The following is a 23,147-nucleotide window of genomic DNA, read 5'->3' on the forward strand; positions in this document are numbered from 1 at the left end:
GGGTTAGGGTTAGGGTTTAGGGTTATGGTTAGGGTTAGGGGTTAGGGGTTAGGGGTTAGGCTTAGGGTTAGCGTTACGGTTAGGGGTTAGGGGTTAGGGTTAGGGCTAAGGTTAGGGTTAGGGTTAGGGTTAGGGTTAGGGCTAGGGTTAGGGTTAGGGTTAGGGTTACGGCTAGGGTTAGGGTTAGGGTTAGGTTAGGCTTAGGGTTAGGAGTTAGGGTTAGGGTTTCTATTAGGTTAGTTTTAAGGGCTAAGGTTAGTTTTAGGGTTAAGGTTGGGTTAGGGTTAGGATTAGGGTTAGGGTACGACTTAGGGCTAGGGTTAGGGCTAGGGTTAGGGTTAGGGTTAGGGTTAGGGTTTAGGGTTATGGTTAGGGTTAGGGGTTAGGGGTTAGGGGTTAGGCTTAGGGTTAGCGTTACGGTTAGGGGTTAGGGGTTAGGGTTAGGGCTAAGGTTAGGGTTAGGGTTAGGGTTAGGGTTAGGGCTAGGGTTAGGGTTAGGGTTAGGGTTACGGCTAGGGTTAGGGTTAGGGTTAGGTTAGGCTTAGGGTTAGGAGTTAGGGTTAGGGTTTCTATTAGGTTAGTTTTAAGGGCTAAGGTTAGTTTTAGGGTTAAGGTTGGGTTAGGGTTAGGATTAGGGTTAGGGTACGACTTAGGGCTAGGGTTAGGGCTAGGGTTAGGGTTAGGGTTAGGGTTAGGGTTTAGGGTTATGGTTAGGGTTAGGGGTTAGGGGTTAGGGGTTAGGCTTAGGGTTAGCGTTACGGTTAGGGGTTAGGGGTTAGGGTTAGGGCTAAGGTTAGGGTTAGGGTTAGGGTTAGGGTTAGGGCTAGGGTTAGGGTTAGGGTTAGGGTTACGGCTAGGGTTAGGGTTAGGGTTAGGTTAGGCTTAGGGTTAGGAGTTAGGGTTAGGGTTTCTATTAGGTTAGTTTTAAGGGCTAAGGTTAGTTTTAGGGTTAAGGTTGGGTTAGGGTTAGGATTAGGGTTAGGGTACGACTTAGGGCTAGGGTTAGGGCTAGGGTTAGGGTTAGGGTTAGGGTTAGGGTTTAGGGTTATGGTTAGGGTTAGGGGTTAGGGGTTAGGGGTTAGGCTTAGGGTTAGCGTTACGGTTAGGGGTTAGGGGTTAGGGTTAGGGCTAAGGTTAGGGTTAGGGTTAGGGTTAGGGTTAGGGCTAGGGTTAGGGTTAGGGTTAGGGTTACGGCTAGGGTTAGGGTTAGGGTTAGGTTAGGCTTAGGGTTAGGAGTTAGGGTTAGGGTTTCTATTAGGTTAGTTTTAAGGGCTAAGGTTAGTTTTAGGGTTAAGGTTGGGTTAGGGTTAGGATTAGGGTTAGGGTACGACTTAGGGCTAGGGTTAGGGCTAGGGTTAGGGTTAGGGTTAGGGTTAGGGTTTAGGGTTATGGTTAGGGTTAGGGGTTAGGGGTTAGGGGTTAGGCTTAGGGTTAGCGTTACGGTTAGGGGTTAGGGGTTAGGGTTAGGGCTAAGGTTAGGGTTAGGGTTAGGGTTAGGGTTAGGGCTAGGGTTAGGGTTAGGGTTAGGGTTACGGCTAGGGTTAGGGTTAGGGTTAGGTTAGGCTTAGGGTTAGGAGTTAGGGTTAGGGTTTCTATTAGGTTAGTTTTAAGGGCTAAGGTTAGTTTTAGGGTTAAGGTTGGGTTAGGGTTAGGATTAGGGTTAGGGTACGACTTAGGGCTAGGGTTAGGGCTAGGGTTAGGGTTAGGGTTAGGGTTAGGGTTTAGGGTTATGGTTAGGGTTAGGGGTTAGGGGTTAGGGGTTAGGCTTAGGGTTAGCGTTACGGTTAGGGGTTAGGGGTTAGGGTTAGGGCTAAGGTTAGGGTTAGGGTTAGGGTTAGGGTTAGGGCTAGGGTTAGGGTTAGGGTTAGGGTTACGGCTAGGGTTAGGGTTAGGGTTAGGTTAGGCTTAGGGTTAGGAGTTAGGGTTAGGGTTTCTATTAGGTTAGTTTTAAGGGCTAAGGTTAGTTTTAGGGTTAAGGTTGGGTTAGGGTTAGGATTAGGGTTAGGGTACGACTTAGGGCTAGGGTTAGGGCTAGGGTTAGGGTTAGGGTTAGGGTTAGGGTTTAGGGTTATGGTTAGGGTTAGGGGTTAGGGGTTAGGGGTTAGGCTTAGGGTTAGCGTTACGGTTAGGGGTTAGGGGTTAGGGTTAGGGCTAAGGTTAGGGTTAGGGTTAGGGTTAGGGTTAGGGCTAGGGTTAGGGTTAGGGTTAGGGTTACGGCTAGGGTTAGGGTTAGGGTTAGGTTAGGCTTAGGGTTAGGAGTTAGGGTTAGGGTTTCTATTAGGTTAGTTTTAAGGGCTAAGGTTAGTTTTAGGGTTAAGGTTGGGTTAGGGTTAGGATTAGGGTTAGGGTACGACTTAGGGCTAGGGTTAGGGCTAGGGTTAGGGTTAGGGTTAGGGTTAGGGTTTAGGGTTATGGTTAGGGTTAGGGGTTAGGGGTTAGGGGTTAGGCTTAGGGTTAGCGTTACGGTTAGGGGTTAGGGGTTAGGGTTAGGGCTAAGGTTAGGGTTAGGGTTAGGGTTAGGGTTAGGGCTAGGGTTAGGGTTAGGGTTAGGGTTACGGCTAGGGTTAGGGTTAGGGTTAGGTTAGGCTTAGGGTTAGGAGTTAGGGTTAGGGTTTCTATTAGGTTAGTTTTAAGGGCTAAGGTTAGTTTTAGGGTTAAGGTTGGGTTAGGGTTAGGATTAGGGTTAGGGTACGACTTAGGGCTAGGGTTAGGGCTAGGGTTAGGGTTAGGGTTAGGGTTAGGGTTTAGGGTTATGGTTAGGGTTAGGGGTTAGGGGTTAGGGGTTAGGCTTAGGGTTAGCGTTACGGTTAGGGGTTAGGGGTTAGGGTTAGGGCTAAGGTTAGGGTTAGGGTTAGGGTTAGGGTTAGGGCTAGGGTTAGGGTTAGGGTTAGGGTTACGGCTAGGGTTAGGGTTAGGGTTAGGTTAGGCTTAGGGTTAGGAGTTAGGGTTAGGGTTTCTATTAGGTTAGTTTTAAGGGCTAAGGTTAGTTTTAGGGTTAAGGTTGGGTTAGGGTTAGGATTAGGGTTAGGGTACGACTTAGGGCTAGGGTTAGGGCTAGGGTTAGGGTTAGGGTTAGGGTTAGGGTTTAGGGTTATGGTTAGGGTTAGGGGTTAGGGGTTAGGGGTTAGGCTTAGGGTTAGCGTTACGGTTAGGGGTTAGGGGTTAGGGTTAGGGCTAAGGTTAGGGTTAGGGTTAGGGTTAGGGTTAGGGCTAGGGTTAGGGTTAGGGTTAGGGTTACGGCTAGGGTTAGGGTTAGGGTTAGGTTAGGCTTAGGGTTAGGAGTTAGGGTTAGGGTTTCTATTAGGTTAGTTTTAAGGGCTAAGGTTAGTTTTAGGGTTAAGGTTGGGTTAGGGTTAGGATTAGGGTTAGGGTACGACTTAGGGCTAGGGTTAGGGCTAGGGTTAGGGTTAGGGTTAGGGTTAGGGTTTAGGGTTATGGTTAGGGTTAGGGGTTAGGGGTTAGGGGTTAGGCTTAGGGTTAGCGTTACGGTTAGGGGTTAGGGGTTAGGGTTAGGGCTAAGGTTAGGGTTAGGGTTAGGGTTAGGGTTAGGGCTAGGGTTAGGGTTAGGGTTAGGGTTACGGCTAGGGTTAGGGTTAGGGTTAGGTTAGGCTTAGGGTTAGGAGTTAGGGTTAGGGTTTCTATTAGGTTAGTTTTAAGGGCTAAGGTTAGTTTTAGGGTTAAGGTTGGGTTAGGGTTAGGATTAGGGTTAGGGTACGACTTAGGGCTAGGGTTAGGGCTAGGGTTAGGGTTAGGGTTAGGGTTAGGGTTTAGGGTTATGGTTAGGGTTAGGGGTTAGGGGTTAGGGGTTAGGCTTAGGGTTAGCGTTACGGTTAGGGGTTAGGGGTTAGGGTTAGGGCTAAGGTTAGGGTTAGGGTTAGGGTTAGGGTTAGGGCTAGGGTTAGGGTTAGGGTTAGGGTTACGGCTAGGGTTAGGGTTAGGGTTAGGTTAGGCTTAGGGTTAGGAGTTAGGGTTAGGGTTTCTATTAGGTTAGTTTTAAGGGCTAAGGTTAGTTTTAGGGTTAAGGTTGGGTTAGGGTTAGGATTAGGGTTAGGGTACGACTTAGGGCTAGGGTTAGGGCTAGGGTTAGGGTTAGGGTTAGGGTTAGGGTTTAGGGTTATGGTTAGGGTTAGGGGTTAGGGGTTAGGGGTTAGGCTTAGGGTTAGCGTTACGGTTAGGGGTTAGGGGTTAGGGTTAGGGCTAAGGTTAGGGTTAGGGTTAGGGTTAGGGTTAGGGCTAGGGTTAGGGTTAGGGTTAGGGTTACGGCTAGGGTTAGGGTTAGGGTTAGGTTAGGCTTAGGGTTAGGAGTTAGGGTTAGGGTTTCTATTAGGTTAGTTTTAAGGGCTAAGGTTAGTTTTAGGGTTAAGGTTGGGTTAGGGTTAGGATTAGGGTTAGGGTACGACTTAGGGCTAGGGTTAGGGCTAGGGTTAGGGTTAGGGTTAGGGTTAGGGTTTAGGGTTATGGTTAGGGTTAGGGGTTAGGGGTTAGGGGTTAGGCTTAGGGTTAGCGTTACGGTTAGGGGTTAGGGGTTAGGGTTAGGGCTAAGGTTAGGGTTAGGGTTAGGGTTAGGGTTAGGGCTAGGGTTAGGGTTAGGGTTAGGGTTACGGCTAGGGTTAGGGTTAGGGTTAGGTTAGGCTTAGGGTTAGGAGTTAGGGTTAGGGTTTCTATTAGGTTAGTTTTAAGGGCTAAGGTTAGTTTTAGGGTTAAGGTTGGGTTAGGGTTAGGATTAGGGTTAGGGTACGACTTAGGGCTAGGGTTAGGGCTAGGGTTAGGGTTAGGGTTAGGGTTAGGGTTTAGGGTTATGGTTAGGGTTAGGGGTTAGGGGTTAGGGGTTAGGCTTAGGGTTAGCGTTACGGTTAGGGGTTAGGGGTTAGGGTTAGGGCTAAGGTTAGGGTTAGGGTTAGGGTTAGGGTTAGGGCTAGGGTTAGGGTTAGGGTTAGGGTTACAGCTAGGGTTAGGGTTAGGGTTAGGTTAGGCTTAGGGTTAGGAGTTAGGGTTAGGGTTTCTATTAGGTTAGTTTTAAGGGCTAAGGTTAGTTTTAGGGTTAAGGTTGGGTTAGGGTTAGGATTAGGGTTAGGGTACGACTTAGGGCTAGGGTTAGGGCTAGGGTTAGGGTTAGGGTTAGGGTTAGGGTTTAGGGTTATGGTTAGGGTTAGGGGTTAGGGGTTAGGGGTTAGGCTTAGGGTTAGCGTTACGGTTAGGGGTTAGGGGTTAGGGTTAGGGCTAAGGTTAGGGTTAGGGTTAGGGTTAGGGTTAGGGCTAGGGTTAGGGTTAGGGTTAGGGTTACGGCTAGGGTTAGGGTTAGGGTTAGGTTAGGCTTAGGGTTAGGAGTTAGGGTTAGGGTTTCTATTAGGTTAGTTTTAAGGGCTAAGGTTAGTTTTAGGGTTAAGGTTGGGTTAGGGTTAGGATTAGGGTTAGGGTACGACTTAGGGCTAGGGTTAGGGCTAGGGTTAGGGTTAGGGTTAGGGTTAGGGTTTAGGGTTATGGTTAGGGTTAGGGGTTAGGGGTTAGGGGTTAGGCTTAGGGTTAGCGTTACGGTTAGGGGTTAGGGGTTAGGGTTAGGGCTAAGGTTAGGGTTAGGGTTAGGGTTAGGGTTAGGGCTAGGGTTAGGGTTAGGGTTAGGGTTACGGCTAGGGTTAGGGTTAGGGTTAGGTTAGGCTTAGGGTTAGGAGTTAGGGTTAGGGTTTCTATTAGGTTAGTTTTAAGGGCTAAGGTTAGTTTTAGGGTTAAGGTTGGGTTAGGGTTAGGATTAGGGTTAGGGTACGACTTAGGGCTAGGGTTAGGGCTAGGGTTAGGGTTAGGGTTAGGGTTAGGGTTTAGGGTTATGGTTAGGGTTAGGGGTTAGGGGTTAGGGGTTAGGCTTAGGGTTAGCGTTACGGTTAGGGGTTAGGGGTTAGGGTTAGGGCTAAGGTTAGGGTTAGGGTTAGGGTTAGGGTTAGGGCTAGGGTTAGGGTTAGGGTTAGGGTTACGGCTAGGGTTAGGGTTAGGGTTAGGTTAGGCTTAGGGTTAGGAGTTAGGGTTAGGGTTTCTATTAGGTTAGTTTTAAGGGCTAAGGTTAGTTTTAGGGTTAAGGTTGGGTTAGGGTTAGGATTAGGGTTAGGGTACGACTTAGGGCTAGGGTTAGGGCTAGGGTTAGGGTTAGGGTTAGGGTTAGGGTTTAGGGTTATGGTTAGGGTTAGGGGTTAGGGGTTAGGGGTTAGGCTTAGGGTTAGCGTTACGGTTAGGGGTTAGGGGTTAGGGTTAGGGCTAAGGTTAGGGTTAGGGTTAGGGTTAGGGTTAGGGCTAGGGTTAGGGTTAGGGTTAGGGTTACGGCTAGGGTTAGGGTTAGGGTTAGGTTAGGCTTAGGGTTAGGAGTTAGGGTTAGGGTTTCTATTAGGTTAGTTTTAAGGGCTAAGGTTAGTTTTAGGGTTAAGGTTGGGTTAGGGTTAGGATTAGGGTTAGGGTACGACTTAGGGCTAGGGTTAGGGCTAGGGTTAGGGTTAGGGTTAGGGTTAGGGTTTAGGGTTATGGTTAGGGTTAGGGGTTAGGGGTTAGGGGTTAGGCTTAGGGTTAGCGTTACGGTTAGGGGTTAGGGGTTAGGGTTAGGGCTAAGGTTAGGGTTAGGGTTAGGGTTAGGGTTAGGGCTAGGGTTAGGGTTAGGGTTAGGGTTACGGCTAGGGTTAGGGTTAGGGTTAGGTTAGGCTTAGGGTTAGGAGTTAGGGTTAGGGTTTCTATTAGGTTAGTTTTAAGGGCTAAGGTTAGTTTTAGGGTTAAGGTTGGGTTAGGGTTAGGATTAGGGTTAGGGTACGACTTAGGGCTAGGGTTAGGGCTAGGGTTAGGGTTAGGGTTAGGGTTAGGGTTTAGGGTTATGGTTAGGGTTAGGGGTTAGGGGTTAGGGGTTAGGCTTAGGGTTAGCGTTACGGTTAGGGGTTAGGGGTTAGGGTTAGGGCTAAGGTTAGGGTTAGGGTTAGGGTTAGGGTTAGGGCTAGGGTTAGGGTTAGGGTTAGGGTTACGGCTAGGGTTAGGGTTAGGGTTAGGTTAGGCTTAGGGTTAGGAGTTAGGGTTAGGGTTTCTATTAGGTTAGTTTTAAGGGCTAAGGTTAGTTTTAGGGTTAAGGTTGGGTTAGGGTTAGGATTAGGGTTAGGGTACGACTTAGGGCTAGGGTTAGGGCTAGGGTTAGGGTTAGGGTTAGGGTTAGGGTTTAGGGTTATGGTTAGGGTTAGGGGTTAGGGGTTAGGGGTTAGGCTTAGGGTTAGCGTTACGGTTAGGGGTTAGGGGTTAGGGTTAGGGCTAAGGTTAGGGTTAGGGTTAGGGTTAGGGTTAGGGCTAGGGTTAGGGTTAGGGTTAGGGTTACGGCTAGGGTTAGGGTTAGGGTTAGGTTAGGCTTAGGGTTAGGAGTTAGGGTTAGGGTTTCTATTAGGTTAGTTTTAAGGGCTAAGGTTAGTTTTAGGGTTAAGGTTGGGTTAGGGTTAGGATTAGGGTTAGGGTACGACTTAGGGCTAGGGTTAGGGCTAGGGTTAGGGTTAGGGTTAGGGTTAGGGTTTAGGGTTATGGTTAGGGTTAGGGGTTAGGGGTTAGGGGTTAGGCTTAGGGTTAGCGTTACGGTTAGGGGTTAGGGGTTAGGGTTAGGGCTAAGGTTAGGGTTAGGGTTAGGGTTAGGGTTAGGGCTAGGGTTAGGGTTAGGGTTAGGGTTACGGCTAGGGTTAGGGTTAGGGTTAGGTTAGGCTTAGGGTTAGGAGTTAGGGTTAGGGTTTCTATTAGGTTAGTTTTAAGGGCTAAGGTTAGTTTTAGGGTTAAGGTTGGGTTAGGGTTAGGATTAGGGTTAGGGTACGACTTAGGGCTAGGGTTAGGGCTAGGGTTAGGGTTAGGGTTAGGGTTAGGGTTTAGGGTTATGGTTAGGGTTAGGGGTTAGGGGTTAGGGGTTAGGCTTAGGGTTAGCGTTACGGTTAGGGGTTAGGGGTTAGGGTTAGGGCTAAGGTTAGGGTTAGGGTTAGGGTTAGGGTTAGGGCTAGGGTTAGGGTTAGGGTTAGGGTTACGGCTAGGGTTAGGGTTAGGGTTAGGTTAGGCTTAGGGTTAGGAGTTAGGGTTAGGGTTTCTATTAGGTTAGTTTTAAGGGCTAAGGTTAGTTTTAGGGTTAAGGTTGGGTTAGGGTTAGGATTAGGGTTAGGGTACGACTTAGGGCTAGGGTTAGGGCTAGGGTTAGGGTTAGGGTTAGGGTTAGGGTTTAGGGTTATGGTTAGGGTTAGGGGTTAGGGGTTAGGGGTTAGGCTTAGGGTTAGCGTTACGGTTAGGGGTTAGGGGTTAGGGTTAGGGCTAAGGTTAGGGTTAGGGTTAGGGTTAGGGTTAGGGCTAGGGTTAGGGTTAGGGTTAGGGTTACGGCTAGGGTTAGGGTTAGGGTTAGGTTAGGCTTAGGGTTAGGAGTTAGGGTTAGGGTTTCTATTAGGTTAGTTTTAAGGGCTAAGGTTAGTTTTAGGGTTAAGGTTGGGTTAGGGTTAGGATTAGGGTTAGGGTACGACTTAGGGCTAGGGTTAGGGCTAGGGTTAGGGTTAGGGTTAGGGTTAGGGTTTAGGGTTATGGTTAGGGTTAGGGGTTAGGGGTTAGGGGTTAGGCTTAGGGTTAGCGTTACGGTTAGGGGTTAGGGGTTAGGGTTAGGGCTAAGGTTAGGGTTAGGGTTAGGGTTAGGGTTAGGGCTAGGGTTAGGGTTAGGGTTAGGGTTACGGCTAGGGTTAGGGTTAGGGTTAGGTTAGGCTTAGGGTTAGGAGTTAGGGTTAGGGTTTCTATTAGGTTAGTTTTAAGGGCTAAGGTTAGTTTTAGGGTTAAGGTTGGGTTAGGGTTAGGATTAGGGTTAGGGTACGACTTAGGGCTAGGGTTAGGGCTAGGGTTAGGGTTAGGGTTAGGGTTAGGGTTTAGGGTTATGGTTAGGGTTAGGGGTTAGGGGTTAGGGGTTAGGCTTAGGGTTAGCGTTACGGTTAGGGGTTAGGGGTTAGGGTTAGGGCTAAGGTTAGGGTTAGGGTTAGGGTTAGGGTTAGGGCTAGGGTTAGGGTTAGGGTTAGGGTTACGGCTAGGGTTAGGGTTAGGGTTAGGTTAGGCTTAGGGTTAGGAGTTAGGGTTAGGGTTTCTATTAGGTTAGTTTTAAGGGCTAAGGTTAGTTTTAGGGTTAAGGTTGGGTTAGGGTTAGGATTAGGGTTAGGGTACGACTTAGGGCTAGGGTTAGGGCTAGGGTTAGGGTTAGGGTTAGGGTTAGGGTTTAGGGTTATGGTTAGGGTTAGGGGTTAGGGGTTAGGGGTTAGGCTTAGGGTTAGCGTTACGGTTAGGGGTTAGGGGTTAGGGTTAGGGCTAAGGTTAGGGTTAGGGTTAGGGTTAGGGTTAGGGCTAGGGTTAGGGTTAGGGTTAGGGTTACGGCTAGGGTTAGGGTTAGGGTTAGGTTAGGCTTAGGGTTAGGAGTTAGGGTTAGGGTTTCTATTAGGTTAGTTTTAAGGGCTAAGGTTAGTTTTAGGGTTAAGGTTGGGTTAGGGTTAGGATTAGGGTTAGGGTACGACTTAGGGCTAGGGTTAGGGCTAGGGTTAGGGTTAGGGTTAGGGTTAGGGTTTAGGGTTATGGTTAGGGTTAGGGGTTAGGGGTTAGGGGTTAGGCTTAGGGTTAGCGTTACGGTTAGGGGTTAGGGGTTAGGGTTAGGGCTAAGGTTAGGGTTAGGGTTAGGGTTAGGGTTAGGGCTAGGGTTAGGGTTAGGGTTAGGGTTACGGCTAGGGTTAGGGTTAGGGTTAGGTTAGGCTTAGGGTTAGGAGTTAGGGTTAGGGTTTCTATTAGGTTAGTTTTAAGGGCTAAGGTTAGTTTTAGGGTTAAGGTTGGGTTAGGGTTAGGATTAGGGTTAGGGTACGACTTAGGGCTAGGGTTAGGGCTAGGGTTAGGGTTAGGGTTAGGGTTAGGGTTTAGGGTTATGGTTAGGGTTAGGGGTTAGGGGTTAGGGGTTAGGCTTAGGGTTAGCGTTACGGTTAGGGGTTAGGGGTTAGGGTTAGGGCTAAGGTTAGGGTTAGGGTTAGGGTTAGGTTAGGCTTAGGGTTAGGAGTTAGGGTTAGGGTTTCTATTAGGTTAGTTTTAAGGGCTAAGGTTAGTTTTAGGGTTAAGGTTGGGTTAGGGTTAGGATTAGGGTTAGGGTACGACTTAGGGCTAGGGTTAGGGCTAGGGTTAGGGTTAGGGTTAGGGTTAGGGTTTAGGGTTATGGTTAGGGTTAGGGGTTAGGGGTTAGGGGTTAGGCTTAGGGTTAGCGTTACGGTTAGGGGTTAGGGGTTAGGGTTAGGGCTAAGGTTAGGGTTAGGGTTAGGGTTAGGGTTAGGGCTAGGGTTAGGGTTAGGGTTAGGGTTACGGCTAGGGTTAGGGTTAGGGTTAGGTTAGGCTTAGGGTTAGGAGTTAGGGTTAGGGTTTCTATTAGGTTAGTTTTAAGGGCTAAGGTTAGTTTTAGGGTTAAGGTTGGGTTAGGGTTAGGATTAGGGTTAGGGTACGACTTAGGGCTAGGGTTAGGGCTAGGGTTAGGGTTAGGGTTAGGGTTAGGGTTTAGGGTTATGGTTAGGGTTAGGGGTTAGGGGTTAGGGGTTAGGCTTAGGGTTAGCGTTACGGTTAGGGGTTAGGGTTAGGGCTAAGGTTAGGGTTAGGGTTAGGGTTAGGGTTAGGGCTAGGGTTAGGGTTAGGGTTAGGGTTACGGCTAGGGTTAGGGTTAGGGTTAGGTTAGGCTTAGGGTTAGGAGTTAGGGTTAGGGTTTCTATTAGGTTAGTTTTAAGGGCTAAGGTTAGTTTTAGGGTTAAGGTTGGGTTAGGGTTAGGATTAGGGTTAGGGTACGACTTAGGGCTAGGGTTAGGGTTAGGGTTAGGGTTAGGGTTTAGGGTTATGGTTAGGGTTAGGGGTTAGGGGTTAGGGGTTAGGCTTAGGGTTAGCGTTACGGTTAGGGGTTAGGGGTTAGGGTTAGGGCTAAGGTTAGGGTTAGGGTTAGGGTTAGGGTTAGGGCTAGGGTTAGGGTTAGGGTTAGGGTTACGGCTAGGGTTAGGGTTAGGGTTAGGTTAGGCTTAGGGTTAGGAGTTAGGGTTAGGGTTTCTATTAGGTTAGTTTTAAGGGCTAAGGTTAGTTTTAGGGTTAAGGTTGGGTTAGGGTTAGGATTAGGGTTAGGGTACGACTTAGGGCTAGGGTCAGGGCTAGGGTTAGGGTTAGGGTTAGGGTTAGGGTTTAGGGTTATGGTTAGGGTTAGGGGTTAGGGGTTAGGGGTTAGGCTTAGGGTTAGCGTTACGGTTAGGGGTTAGGGGTTAGGGTTAGGGCTAAGGTTAGGGTTAGGGTTAGGGTTAGGGTTAGGGCTAGGGTTAGGGTTAGGGTTAGGGTTACGGCTAGGGTTAGGGTTAGGTTAGGCTTAGGGTTAGGAGTTAGGGTTAGGGTTTCTATTAGGTTAGTTTTAAGGGCTAAGGTTAGTTTTAGGGTTAAGGTTGGGTTAGGGTTAGGATTAGGGTTAGGGTACGACTTAGGGCTAGGGTTAGGGCTAGGGTTAGGGTTAGGGTTAGGGTTAGGGTTTAGGGTTATGGTTAGGGTTAGGGGTTAGGGGTTAGGGGTTAGGCTTAGGGTTAGCGTTACGGTTAGGGGTTAGGGGTTAGGGTTAGGGCTAAGGTTAGGGTTAGGGTTAGGGTTAGGGTTAGGGCTAGGGTTAGGGTTAGGGTTAGGGTTACGGCTAGGGTTAGGGTTAGGGTTAGGTTAGGCTTAGGTGTAGCATTCGCTACATATCAAGGTGCCACGCTTAGATCACTGGTCGGCCCGGACCAGGGAAAGAGACAGATAACACACACAGTGTGAGCGCCAACTTCCGGCTTTTATTGCGCAGTTAATTCCTTTTATACTAACAAGGGGAGGTGGGGTTACAGGTACATCACAAGGCTGCGACTAACCCTCTAACTTTCCGTGACAACGCGAGATCTTCCGAACGCCGACCCCTACATCTCTCCCCTCCCCATGACGAGTTGGCTTCTATTGTTATGAACAATTCCACACAAAGAAATAACTATATAAAGTGCCATGAGTAGAAACATATCTCTACAACTACTTAAAAACACTCTATCTTAAACACCCGTAAATGTCCCCTTTACCCTGCAGAGCAAAAAGCTCCTTTATAGAAAGTCACACAAGAGGTATATTGAAAGTTAAGACTTGGAAAGAGTTACTTCTATTACTCTATAAGGCTTATCGTTGGTGTGTTGATGTTAAGGCTGAATGTCCGAGGCACCTAGATTCCTGGCCGCGAGTTCCGACAGTCGGATCCCATAAAGGCACGTATTGATGGACTCTGAGAGGGATGTCATCCGGATACCCAAGGTGTCATAAGCCAGGACAGGATAACAGCAATCTGTAAGAAAACTCAAACACTACGAGGTTAAGGCAGGACGAATCATACGACTAGGAACCCATTTCAGGAGCCCTTCAGGTGTCTGTACACAGGCATACCCTCGCCCGAGACAACGCAACTCAAACGGCCCGTCCCATTGGCGTGTCTGAAGGTCACGCACGTGGACCAACGGATAAGGACCGTTGTCTTCCATGTTCATAAAATGTCGTTGCGCTGCCGTCTGTTCCAGGTTCCCCCGAACTGTCTGATTTAATGAAGTTAACGCAGTTAACAGAAGACGCTGCGTGCGGAGAGCAGGTGTGTTTTCCTGTAGCCAGGAGGGCTCCTCCTGCTCCCCCTCCCTAAGCCGATCGAGCAAGGTCTTCAAGGTTCGATGTGCTCGTTCTACAATGGCCTGGCCAGTGCTATTATGAGGGATGCCATGTTTAAGGTCAATACCCCAGACCGTACAAAACCGCTTCACCCGTTCCCCGGCATAAGCTGCACCATTGTCTGTCTTAATCTGTTGCGGAATACCTAATTGAGCTATGCAAGCACGCCAATGCTGTATAACTGCCAAACTAGTCTGTTTACTATGCGCTGTAGCAAGAATATATCTACTATAAGTGTCTACTGTAACATGTAAATACTGCAAAGGCCTAAAAGGAGCATATTCTGTAATGTCAGTTTGCCAGATCTGATTTGGTTGCAAACCGCGAGGGTTGACCCCTGCTTCCCAAAGGGGTCCTTTAGCACAATGAGGGCAGGCTGCGACTACTTCTTTGGCTTCAGCACGAGAGATGCCCGTTAGAGTCACCAAGCCTCGCGGACCGCAATGCAAAAGACGATGCAACGTTATCGCGCGGGCCCTTGCCGGCGTGACGTTATTGCCGCCAACAGCAGCCATCCACGCTTGTGCCGCTTGGTCGGCGCGGCTGTTCCCTTCAGCTAACGGTCCAGGGAGACCAGAATGACTGGTGACATGAATAGGGAAAACGGGCGCACTACGTAACTGTAAAGCATTCAGCAGCATACCAGCTATCTCCGTAGAAGAAGCTAATGCCCATTCCCCCGCAATCACAAGCTTATATACATACAGTGAATCCATGACCACATTCAAAGGCTCAGTCGGCCAACGTAACAGCGCCATGGCCACTGCCTTGGCCTCCAAAAACTGCACCGAGCGACTCGGCTCAGTATATGCTACCTGGTGCCATACCCCCTCTTCTTTCCAAACACAAACGGCCTTGCTTGTCTTGGAGGACGCGTCAGTAAAGATCGTTCGGCCGCCGGTAGGACGCTTCGCCACCTGCTGTGCTGGAAGAATAGGTAAAGCATGCAAGATCTCCCCACAAGGATGGATTTCATGTCCCACTATTGTCCCGGCAAATTCCGCCAATGCACTCTGCAAAACAGCCACCTGCTGATAAACCAAGTTCCACTGCGTTAGCGAACAAGGCAAAACAATGCGGTCAGGATCTCTGCCAGTGTAATGTTGACAAGCCCCCCGGCAACGAATGATCATGGTGGCTACCAGCAGAGGCCAACTAACTATAGCCGTACGTACCTTACCCTGATGTAACCAGACAAAGGGCCACTCCGGGCCGTCAGTACTCTGTATCAATACACCGTGGCAGCTCTGACCGGCTACAAAGAGCCGCGCATCAACTGATTGTGTGGGTTGAAACCTTTGCAAGCCCCACTGCTGGGCCCGTTGGGCTATACGTTCTAGCAACTCACGTTGTGCTGGTAATAATGTACGTGGTGTATTCAAGGGCTCCCCCCCGTTAAGCAATTGGTACAGGAGGTCCATCTCATCCGCAGCAATGGGAACAAAGTTCCTTAACCACAATAGTTTGCCTACTAACTTCTGGGCATCATGTAAAGTACACACTGGGTCAGGGACCAGAAAACTTTGAGCAGTGACCGTACGAGGTGTTATTTGAGTGCCTAGATAACTAACAGAGGGCCCCATTTGTGTCTTGTTAGGGGATACATGCAGCCCGTATTCACTTAGCTGCCGGACTGTCCGATCATAGAGGTGCTGCAGCATAGACTCGCTCCGATGGGACAGTAGAATGTCATCCATGTAGTGCATGATGGTGGCCTCCGGGTAGTCTTGACGCAGTGAGTGTAAGGCCTTACCTACCGCAATCTGACAGAGAGTTGGCGAATTCTTCATGCCTTGAGGGAGCACTGTCCACTGATATCGTTGCATGGGCGCCTGATGATTTCGCTCTGGGATAGAGAAGGCGAACCGTTCCCGATCATCTGGGTGTAAAGGAATACTGAAGAAACAATCTTTAATATCAATTACAATGACACCCTGTCCTTTCGGCACAATGGCCGGAGAAGGTAACCCTGGCTGCAAAGCCCCCATGTCCTGTAAGCAGACATTAACCGCTCGCAAATCATGGAGGAGTCGCCACGCGCCTGATTTTTTCTTTATGACAAATATAGGAGTATGCCATGGACTGGTAGAAGGTTCCAGATGGCCCATTTGTGCTTCCCTATGCACCAATTCCACTACTGCCGCCCTCTTCTCCTCAGTCATAGGCCACTGCTCCACCCACACCGGCTTATTCGTTAGCCAGGTGAGCTTCAAGGGACGGCAGACAGCAGTGGCCACCACTAAAAATCCGTGGAAAGGCGACACCCCCAACGTTCTAGGCAGCAGCGCCCAAGGATGGCTGTCGGGACTGCCGCCACCATCGGATTACACCACGCCACTCTCTCCGCATCTGCAGTAGTGGTAGGCTGGGCAAGAGTGATTTTTACCAAGGCTGTACTCTTTCTTGACTCTTGCGCCCCCCCCACCCCCAGGAGTTGCCCTTGCGTGACGGTGGGCCACTCCGGGGGCCAAATATGAATCGGAATCACAGTAACATCTGCACCTGTATCTAACAGGGCCAGCATACTAACGCTTCGTGGAAAAAGAGGTGGTCCCACCTCTAGCGTGATCACTTGTTCTGGACGGGTATTCATGCCCATTGTCAGCGCTATCAGAGTGTCAGCAGGAACAGATGTTACTTGGTCCTGACCCTGTCCCCGTCCGTCGGCAGTTAGCGCCACGGAAGCTTCGTGTGATCCTGAGGTGTTGGTGTTGGGCCCTGTGCAAAAGCCGTAGGGGAGGGCGAGGCCCCCGTCCCTCCCCCCGAACCGTTTACCGACTGCGATCCCTGTTGTTGTCGCGGTTGCTCCACAACCCCCTGCTGGACCCCGGGCGCACGGCAGTCTCGGGCTCGGTGCCCGGACTTGCCACACTTCCAACAACGAGTGCCGCCCGCCCCCGCGCCCTGGCCCGGCCCTTTGGGTTTGGTAGCGCAGTTCCGCGCTATGTGGCCCTTCCCCCCGCACCGGTGACAAACGCCTGCACCCTTGTGCAAAGCCTGCTGCAGGGCCGACACTATCGGTTGCGTTTCCTGTTGTTGTTCCCTTTCCAGGACATGGCGAATCATCTCGCCCAGCGTGGAACGCGCTGGCAACTGAGAGAGCAGCGTCGCAGTCTGCGGGTTAGCCTGAGCCTTTGCACATTCAATTATAATGGCATCTTTAGCAGTCTCTGGAATGTCTGCAGCCTGCATAGAAAGCTGAAGCCGATCCAGAAAGACAGTAAATCTTTCGGCAAGCCCCTGGCGGATCTTCACCCAGGGGGGGTCTGCTCTGTCCATAGCTGCGACACGTCTGAGTGCGGCCATGGCGGTAGTCGCGACCGCCGCAAAGTCACGTCCGCGCATGCCCTGTGCCTGCGCCTGTGGCGTGGCGAACGGCCCTTCCCCCATGAGCTGTTCTATGGTCACTCCCGCGAGATGATGATCAGGGGCCTGGGCGTCGGTCACCACCTTAACGCACTGAGCTCGCCATTCCTCCTTAAACAACAGCAGCAAAGATGGAGGCAGCACCCCTCTCATTAACTGCATCACATCATAGGGCGCTACAGGCGTTGCGAGCAGGCACTCAAACAAAGTGAGCGCCTGCGAGGAATTCACTCCATGCGCCTGCACTGTGCTTGCGAGTTCTCGAACGGTCTTTATATCAAAAGGCATCCATGCATACCCGCCCCGTGACGCAGCCCGAATTGGGAGAACAACCGGCTGAAACTGAACCCCTGAGAGGCAGCATTCCTTGGCCACTAGTCGCCAGTCCGTACCTTTCTGGGTGCCTCCTTCCTGGGTGTCCCCGGCCCCCTGCGTAGGAGGCATTAACGGCACCGTACGCTCCGCGTTCTCTATGACCCCCTCAAGCCTCTGTAACAAACCCCTCAGCCTCTGTAAGGCGTCCTGTCTCTCCGTTGCCTGTCTCGGTGGCACGCTCCCCGAGGGCTGCCGTATCACGCTATCCAACCCCTCCTCATCGGAATAATCGGAGTCTATAGCTGCTGGTACCGCGCGCCAGTTTCGGAAGGGCCCAGCCGAAGGATTAACCCGTTCCGGCCCAGGAGCGGCAGATGGCGCAGTTGATGGCGCAGCAAGAATAGGCCCACCGGGGCCAGGCCCCGCAGGCAAAGGCGCAGCCAGCACAGGCCCAGTAGGCCCGGCCCGCGCAGGCAGCGGCTCGGCCACCACAGGCAGAGGCCCGGCCCGCGCAGGCAAAGGTTCAGCCACCACAGGCACGGGCCCGACCGCCGCAGGCAAAGGCTCAGCCCGCACAGGCACGGGCCCGGCCGCCGCAGGCAAAGGCCCGGCCCGCACAGGCACTGGCGCAGCCTGCGCAGGCAGCGGCTCGGCCGCCACAGGCAAAGGCGCGGCCGCCGCAGGCACTGGCGCAGCCTGCGCAGGCACTGGCGCAGCCTGCGCAGGCAGAGGCTCGGCCGCCACAGGCAAAGGCGCGGCCGCCACAGGCACTGGCGCAGCCTCCACAGGCACTGGCGCAGCCTGCGCAGGCAGAGGCTCAGCCGCCACAGGCACTGGCGCAGCCTGCGCAGGCAAAGGCTCGGCCGCCACAGGCAAAGGCTCAGCCCGCACAGGCACTGGCGCAGCCTGCGCAGGCAGAGGCTCGGCCGCCACAGGCAAAGGCTCGGCCGCCGCAGGCACTGGCGCAGCCTGCGCAGGCAGAGGCTCGGCCGCCACAAGCAAAGGCTCGGCCGCCGCAGGCAAAAACTCAGCCTGCACAGGCAAAGGCTCGGCAGGCACAGAGTCAACCTGCATAGGCTCGGCAGGCAGAAACTCCGCCTGCTCTCCCGGCAAGGGCGCCTGGTTTCCCTCGCCGGGGGGTGGTTCCCCCGCTGCTACAGTTTTTAACTCTCTCAGCTTCTTGAGCTCCCCCTCCGGGGGCGTTCTTTCCTCCCATTCCTTCACCTGACGGTACAAATCCCCCTTAACATCCCCGCCTGGAACCCAGTCCAGGAGGCAGTCCCGCAACTCCTTCAGAAGATCCTGCCGTAACACCTCCCATGCCCGCCGCAGAGAGGGCCCATCCAGTCTCGGAGGTACCGTCTCCACCGGAAAAACCCCTATCTCCGCCGCACCCTCTGAGTCCACGCTATCAGTCAGAGAGGAACCGCTCCGCGAGCCCCGCTCCACAACCACCCACTCCGTCTGATCTTGTCCCACCGTCTCTGGGGGCACTATCCCCCGTTGTTTTCGAACCGGCGCTTCATCCGCAAACAGGATAGCTCGCGCCGCCGACCTGCACTCCCTAGCCTTTTGTCCCACCTTAACTACCCCCTCCACCATGTCCCAAGCTCGTAATCGTTCCGCAGCTCCGTGCTCACCCTCGAGCGCCGACTGAAGCAACATCTCCCGAACCACTCCCCAATTTGGGGGACTAAAAACTTCTGTGGGAGAACTCATCCCTCCCCGGCGCAGCACCCATTGGATGCATTCGCCCGTGGGGCCCCTCCTAATCGTTCCTCGGGCACCCACCTCATTAGCCAACCCTTTCAACACCTTAATCACTTGCGCAAGTTCCATCGTCGCCATGGCAACCGATCACGTCGGGGTCACCACTATGTAGCATTCGCTACATATCAAGGTGCCACGCTTAGATCACTGGTCGGCCCGGACCAGGGAAAGAGACAGATAACACACACAGTGTGAGCGCCAACTTCCGGCTTTTATTGCGCAGTTAATTCCTTTTATACTAACAAGGGGAGGTGGGGTTACAGGTATATCACAAGGCTGCGACTAACCCTCTAACTTTCCGTGACAACGCGAGATCTTCCGAACGCCGACCCCTACACTTAGGGTTAGGAGTTAGGGTTAGGGTTTCTATTAGGTTAGTTTTAAGGGCTAAGGTTAGTTTTAGGGTTAAGGTTGGGTTAGGGTTAGGATTAGGGTTAGGGTACGACTTAGGGCTAGGGTTAGGGCTAGGGTTAGGGTTAGGGTTAGGGTTAGGGTTTAGGGTTATGGTTAGGGTTAGGGGTTAGGGGTTAGGGGTTAGGCTTAGGGTTAGCGTTACGGTTAGGGGTTAGGGGTTAGGGTTAGGGCTAAGGTTAGGGTTAGGGTTAGGGTTAGGGCTAGGGCTAGGGTTAGGGTTAGGGTTAGGGTTACGGCTAGGGTTAGGGTTAGGGTTAGGTTAGGCTTAGGGTTAGGAGTTAGGGTTAGGGTTTCTATTAGGTTAGTTTTAAGGGCTAAGGTTAGTTTTAGGGTTAAGGTTGGGTTAGGGTTAGGATTAGGGTTAGGGTACGACTTAGGGCTAGGGTTAGGGCTAGGGTTAGGGTTAGGGTTAGGGTTTAGGGTTATGGTTAGGGTTAGGGGTTAGGGGTTAGGGGTTAGGCTTAGGGTTAGCGTTACGGTTAGGGGTTAGGGGTTAGGGTTAGGGCTAAGGTTAGGGTTAGGGTTAGGGTTAGGGTTAGGGCTAGGGTTAGGGTTAGGGTTAGGGTTACGGCTAGGGTTAGGGTTAGGGTTAGGTTAGGCTTAGGGTTAGGAGTTAGGGTTAGGGTTTCTATTAGGTTAGTTTTAAGGGCTAAGGTTAGTTTTAGGGTTAAGGTTGGGTTAGGGTTAGGATTAGGGTTAGGGTACGACTTAGGGCTAGGGTTAGGGCTAGGGTTAGGGTTAGGGTTAGGGTTAGGGTTTAGGGTTATGGTTAGGGTTAGGGGTTAGGGGTTAGGGGTTAGGCTTAGGGTTAGCGTTACGGTTAGGGGTTAGGGGTTAGGGTTAGGGCTAAGGTTAGGGTTAGGGTTAGGGTTAGGGTTAGGGCTAGGGTTAGGGTTAGGGTTAGGGTTACGGCTAGGGTTAGGGTTAGGGTTAGGTTAGGCTTAGGGTTAGGAGTTAGGGTTAGGGTTTCTATTAGGTTAGTTTTAAGGGCTAAGGTTAGTTTTAGGGTTAAGGTTGGGTTAGGGTTAGGATTAGGGTTAGGGTACGACTTAGGGCTAGGGTTAGGGCTAGGGTTAGGGTTAGGGTTAGGGTTAGGGTTTAGGGTTATGGTTAGGGTTAGGGGTTAGGGGTTAGGGGTTAGGCTTAGGGTTAGCGTTACGGTTAGGGGTTAGGGGTTAGGGTTAGGGCTAAGGTTAGGGTTAGGGTTAGGGTTAGGGTTAGGGCTAGGGTTAGGGTTAGGGTTAGGGTTACGGCTAGGGTTAGGGTTAGGGTTAGGTTAGGCTTAGGGTTAGGAGTTAGGGTTAGGGTTTCTATTAGGTTAGTTTTAAGGGCTAAGGTTAGTTTTAGGGTTAAGGTTGGGTTAGGGTTAGGATTAGGGTTAGGGTACGACTTAGGGCTAGGGTTAGGGCTAGGGTTAGGGTTAGGGTTAGGGTTAGGGTTTAGGGTTATGGTTAGGGTTAGGGGTTAGGGGTTAGGGGTTAGGCTTAGGGTTAGCGTTACGGTTAGGGGTTAGGGGTTAGGGTTAGGGCTAAGGTTAGGGTTAGGGTTAGGGTTAGGGTTAGGGCTAGGGTTAGGGTTAGGGTTAGGGTTACGGCTAGGGTTAGGGTTAGGGTTAGGTTAGGCTTAGGGTTAGGAGTTAGGGTTAGGGTTTCTATTAGGTTAGTTTTAAGGGCTAAGGTTAGTTTTAGGGTTAAGGTTGGGTTAGGGTTAGGATTAGGGTTAGGGTACGACTTAGGGCTAGGGTTAGGGCTAGGGTTAGGGTTAGGGTTAGGGTTAGGGTTTAGGGTTATGGTTAGGGTTAGGGGTTAGGGGTTAGGGGTTAGGCTTAGGGTTAGCGTTACGGTTAGGGGTTAGGGGTTAGGGTTAGGGCTAAGGTTAGGGTTAGGGTTAGGGTTAGGGTTAGGGCTAGGGTTAGGGTTAGGGTTAGGGTTACGGCTAGGGTTAGGGTTAGGGTTAGGTTAGGCTTAGGGTTAGGAGTTAGGGTTAGGGTTTCTATTAGGTTAGTTTTAAGGGCTAAGGTTAGTTTTAGGGTTAAGGTTGGGTTAGGGTTAGGATTAGGGTTAGGGTACGACTTAGGGCTAGGGTTAGGGCTAGGGTTAGGGTTAGGGTTAGGGTTAGGGTTTAGGGTTATGGTTAGGGTTAGGGGTTAGGGGTTAGGGGTTAGGCTTAGGGTTAGCGTTACGGTTAGGGGTTAGGGGTTAGGGTTAGGGCTAAGGTTAGGGTTAGGGTTAGGGTTAGGGTTAGGGCTAGGGTTAGGGTTAGGGTTAGGGTTACGGCTAGGGTTAGGGTTAGGGTTAGGTTAGGCTTAGGGTTAGGAGTTAGGGTTAGGGTTTCTATTAGGTTAGTTTTAAGGGCTAAGGTTAGTTTTAGGGTTAAGGTTGGGTTAGGGTTAGGATTAGGGTTAGGGTACGACTTAGGGCTAGGGTTAGGGCTAGGGTTAGGGTTAGGGTTAGGGTTAGGGTTTAGGGTTATGGTTAGGGTTAGGGGTTAGGGGTTAGGGGTTAGGCTTAGGGTTAGCGTTACGGTTAGGGGTTAGGGGTTAGGGTTAGGGCTAAGGTTAGGGTTAGGGTTAGGGTTAGGGTTAGGGCTAGGGTTAGGGTTAGGGTTAGGGTTACGGCTAGGGTTAGGGTTAGGGTTAGGTTAGGCTTAGGGTTAGGAGTTAGGGTTAGGGTTTCTATTAGGTTAGTTTTAAGGGCTAAGGTTAGTTTTAGGGTTAAGGTTGGGTTAGGGTTAGGATTAGGGTTAGGGTACGACTTAGGGCTAGGGTTAGGGCTAGGGTTAGGGTTAGGGTTAGGGTTAGGGTTTAGGGTTATGGTTAGGGTTAGGGGTTAGGGGTTAGGGGTTAGGCTTAGGGTTAGCGTTACGGTTAGGGGTTAGGGGTTAGGGTTAGGGCTAAGGTTAGGGTTAGGGTTAGGGTTAGGGTTAGGGCTAGGGTTAGGGTTAGGGTTAGGGTTACGGCTAGGGTTAGGGTTAGGGTTAGGTTAGGCTTAGGGTTAGGAGTTAGGGTTAGGGTTTCTATTAGGTTAGTTTTAAGGGCTAAGGTTAGTTTTAGGGTTAAGGTTGGGTTAGGGTTAGGATTAGGGTTAGGGTACGACTTAGGGCTAGGGTTAGGGCTAGGGTTAGGGTTAGGGTTAGGGTTAGGGTTTAGGGTTATGGTTAGGGTTAGGGGTTAGGGGTTAGGGGTTAGGCTTAGGGTTAGCGTTACGGTTAGGGGTTAGGGGTTAGGGTTAGGGCTAAGGTTAGGGTTAGGGTTAGGGTTAGGGTTAGGGCTAGGGTTAGGGTTAGGGTTAGGGTTACGGCTAGGGTTAGGGTTAGGGTTAGGTTAGGCTTAGGGTTAGGAGTTAGGGTTAGGGTTTCTATTAGGTTAGTTTTAAGGGCTAAGGTTAGTTTTAGGGTTAAGGTTGGGTTAGGGTTAGGATTAGGGTTAGGGTACGACTTAGGGCTAGGGTTAGGGCTAGGGTTAGGGTTAGGGTTAGGGTTAGGGTTTAGGGTTATGGTTAGGGTTAGGGGTTAGGGGTTAGGGGTTAGGCTTAGGGTTAGCGTTACGGTTAGGGGTTAGGGGTTAGGGTTAGGGCTAAGGTTAGGGTTAGGGTTAGGGTTAGGGTTAGGGCTAGGGTTAGGGTTAGGGTTAGGGTTACGGCTAGGGTTAGGGTTAGGGTTAGGTTAGGCTTAGGGTTAGGAGTTAGGGTTAGGGTTTCTATTAGGTTAGTTTTAAGGGCTAAGGTTAGTTTTAGGGTTAAGGTTGGGTTAGGGTTAGGATTAGGGTTAGGGTACGACTTAGGGCTAGGGTTAGGGCTAGGGTTAGGGTTAGGGTTAGGGTTAGGGTTTAGGGTTATGGTTAGGGTTAGGGGTTAGGGGTTAGGGGTTAGGCTTAGGGTTAGCGTTACGGTTAGGGGTTAGGGGTTAGGGTTAGGGCTAAGGTTAGGGTTAGGGTTAGGGTTAGGGTTAGGGCTAGGGTTAGGGTTAGGGTTAGGGTTACGGCTAGGGTTAGGGTTAGGGTTAGGTTAGGCTTAGGGTTAGGAGTTAGGGTTAGGGTTTCTATTAGGTTAGTTTTAAGGGCTAAGGTTAGTTTTAGGGTTAAGGTTGGGTTAGGGTTAGGATTAGGGTTAGGGTACGACTTAGGGCTAGGGTTAGGGCTAGGGTTAGGGTTAGGGTTAGGGTTAGGGTTAGCGTTACGGTTAGGGGTTAGGGGTTAGGGTTAGGGCTAAGGTTAGGGTTAGGGTTAGGGTTAGGGTTAGGGCTAGGGTTAGGGTTAGGGTTAGGGTTACGGCTAGGGTTAGGGTTAGGGTTAGGTTAGGCTTAGGGTTAGGAGTTAGGGTTAGGGTTTCTATTAGGTTAGTTTTAAGGGCTAAGGTTAGTTTTAGGGTTAAGGTTGGGTTAGGGTTAGGATTAGGGTTAGGGTACGACTTAGGGCTAGGGTCAGGGCTAGGGTTAGGGTTAGGGTTTAGGGTTATGGTTAGGGTTAGGGGTTAGGGGTTAGGGGTTAGGCTTAGGGTTAGCGTTACGGTTAGGGGTTAGGGGTTAGGGTTAGGGCTAAGGTTAGGGTTAGGGTTAGGGTTAGG

At 50.9% G+C, this 23,147-nt stretch overlaps 1 protein-coding gene across 1 annotated transcript; it reads right to left on the reverse strand.

Moving 5' to 3' along the window:
* Window positions 1-15,390: 15,390 nt before the first annotated feature.
* On the reverse strand, window positions 15,391-18,396 carry LOC142028227 (uncharacterized). Its single transcript, XM_075022198.1, has 2 exons — window positions 17,440-18,396; window positions 15,391-17,097 (listed from the first exon to the last, which is right to left on the reverse strand). The coding sequence occupies exons 1-2, from the start codon at window positions 18,247-18,249 to the stop codon at window positions 15,391-15,393; spliced, it is 2,517 nt and encodes an 838-aa protein (XP_074878299.1). The 5' UTR covers window positions 18,250-18,396.
* Window positions 18,397-23,147: the final 4,751 nt, after the last annotated feature.

This window comes from Buteo buteo, unplaced genomic scaffold, assembly GCF_964188355.1.
Source record: "Buteo buteo unplaced genomic scaffold, bButBut1.hap1.1 HAP1_SCAFFOLD_194, whole genome shotgun sequence".
Classification (NCBI taxonomy): Eukaryota; Metazoa; Chordata; class Aves; order Accipitriformes; family Accipitridae; genus Buteo; species Buteo buteo.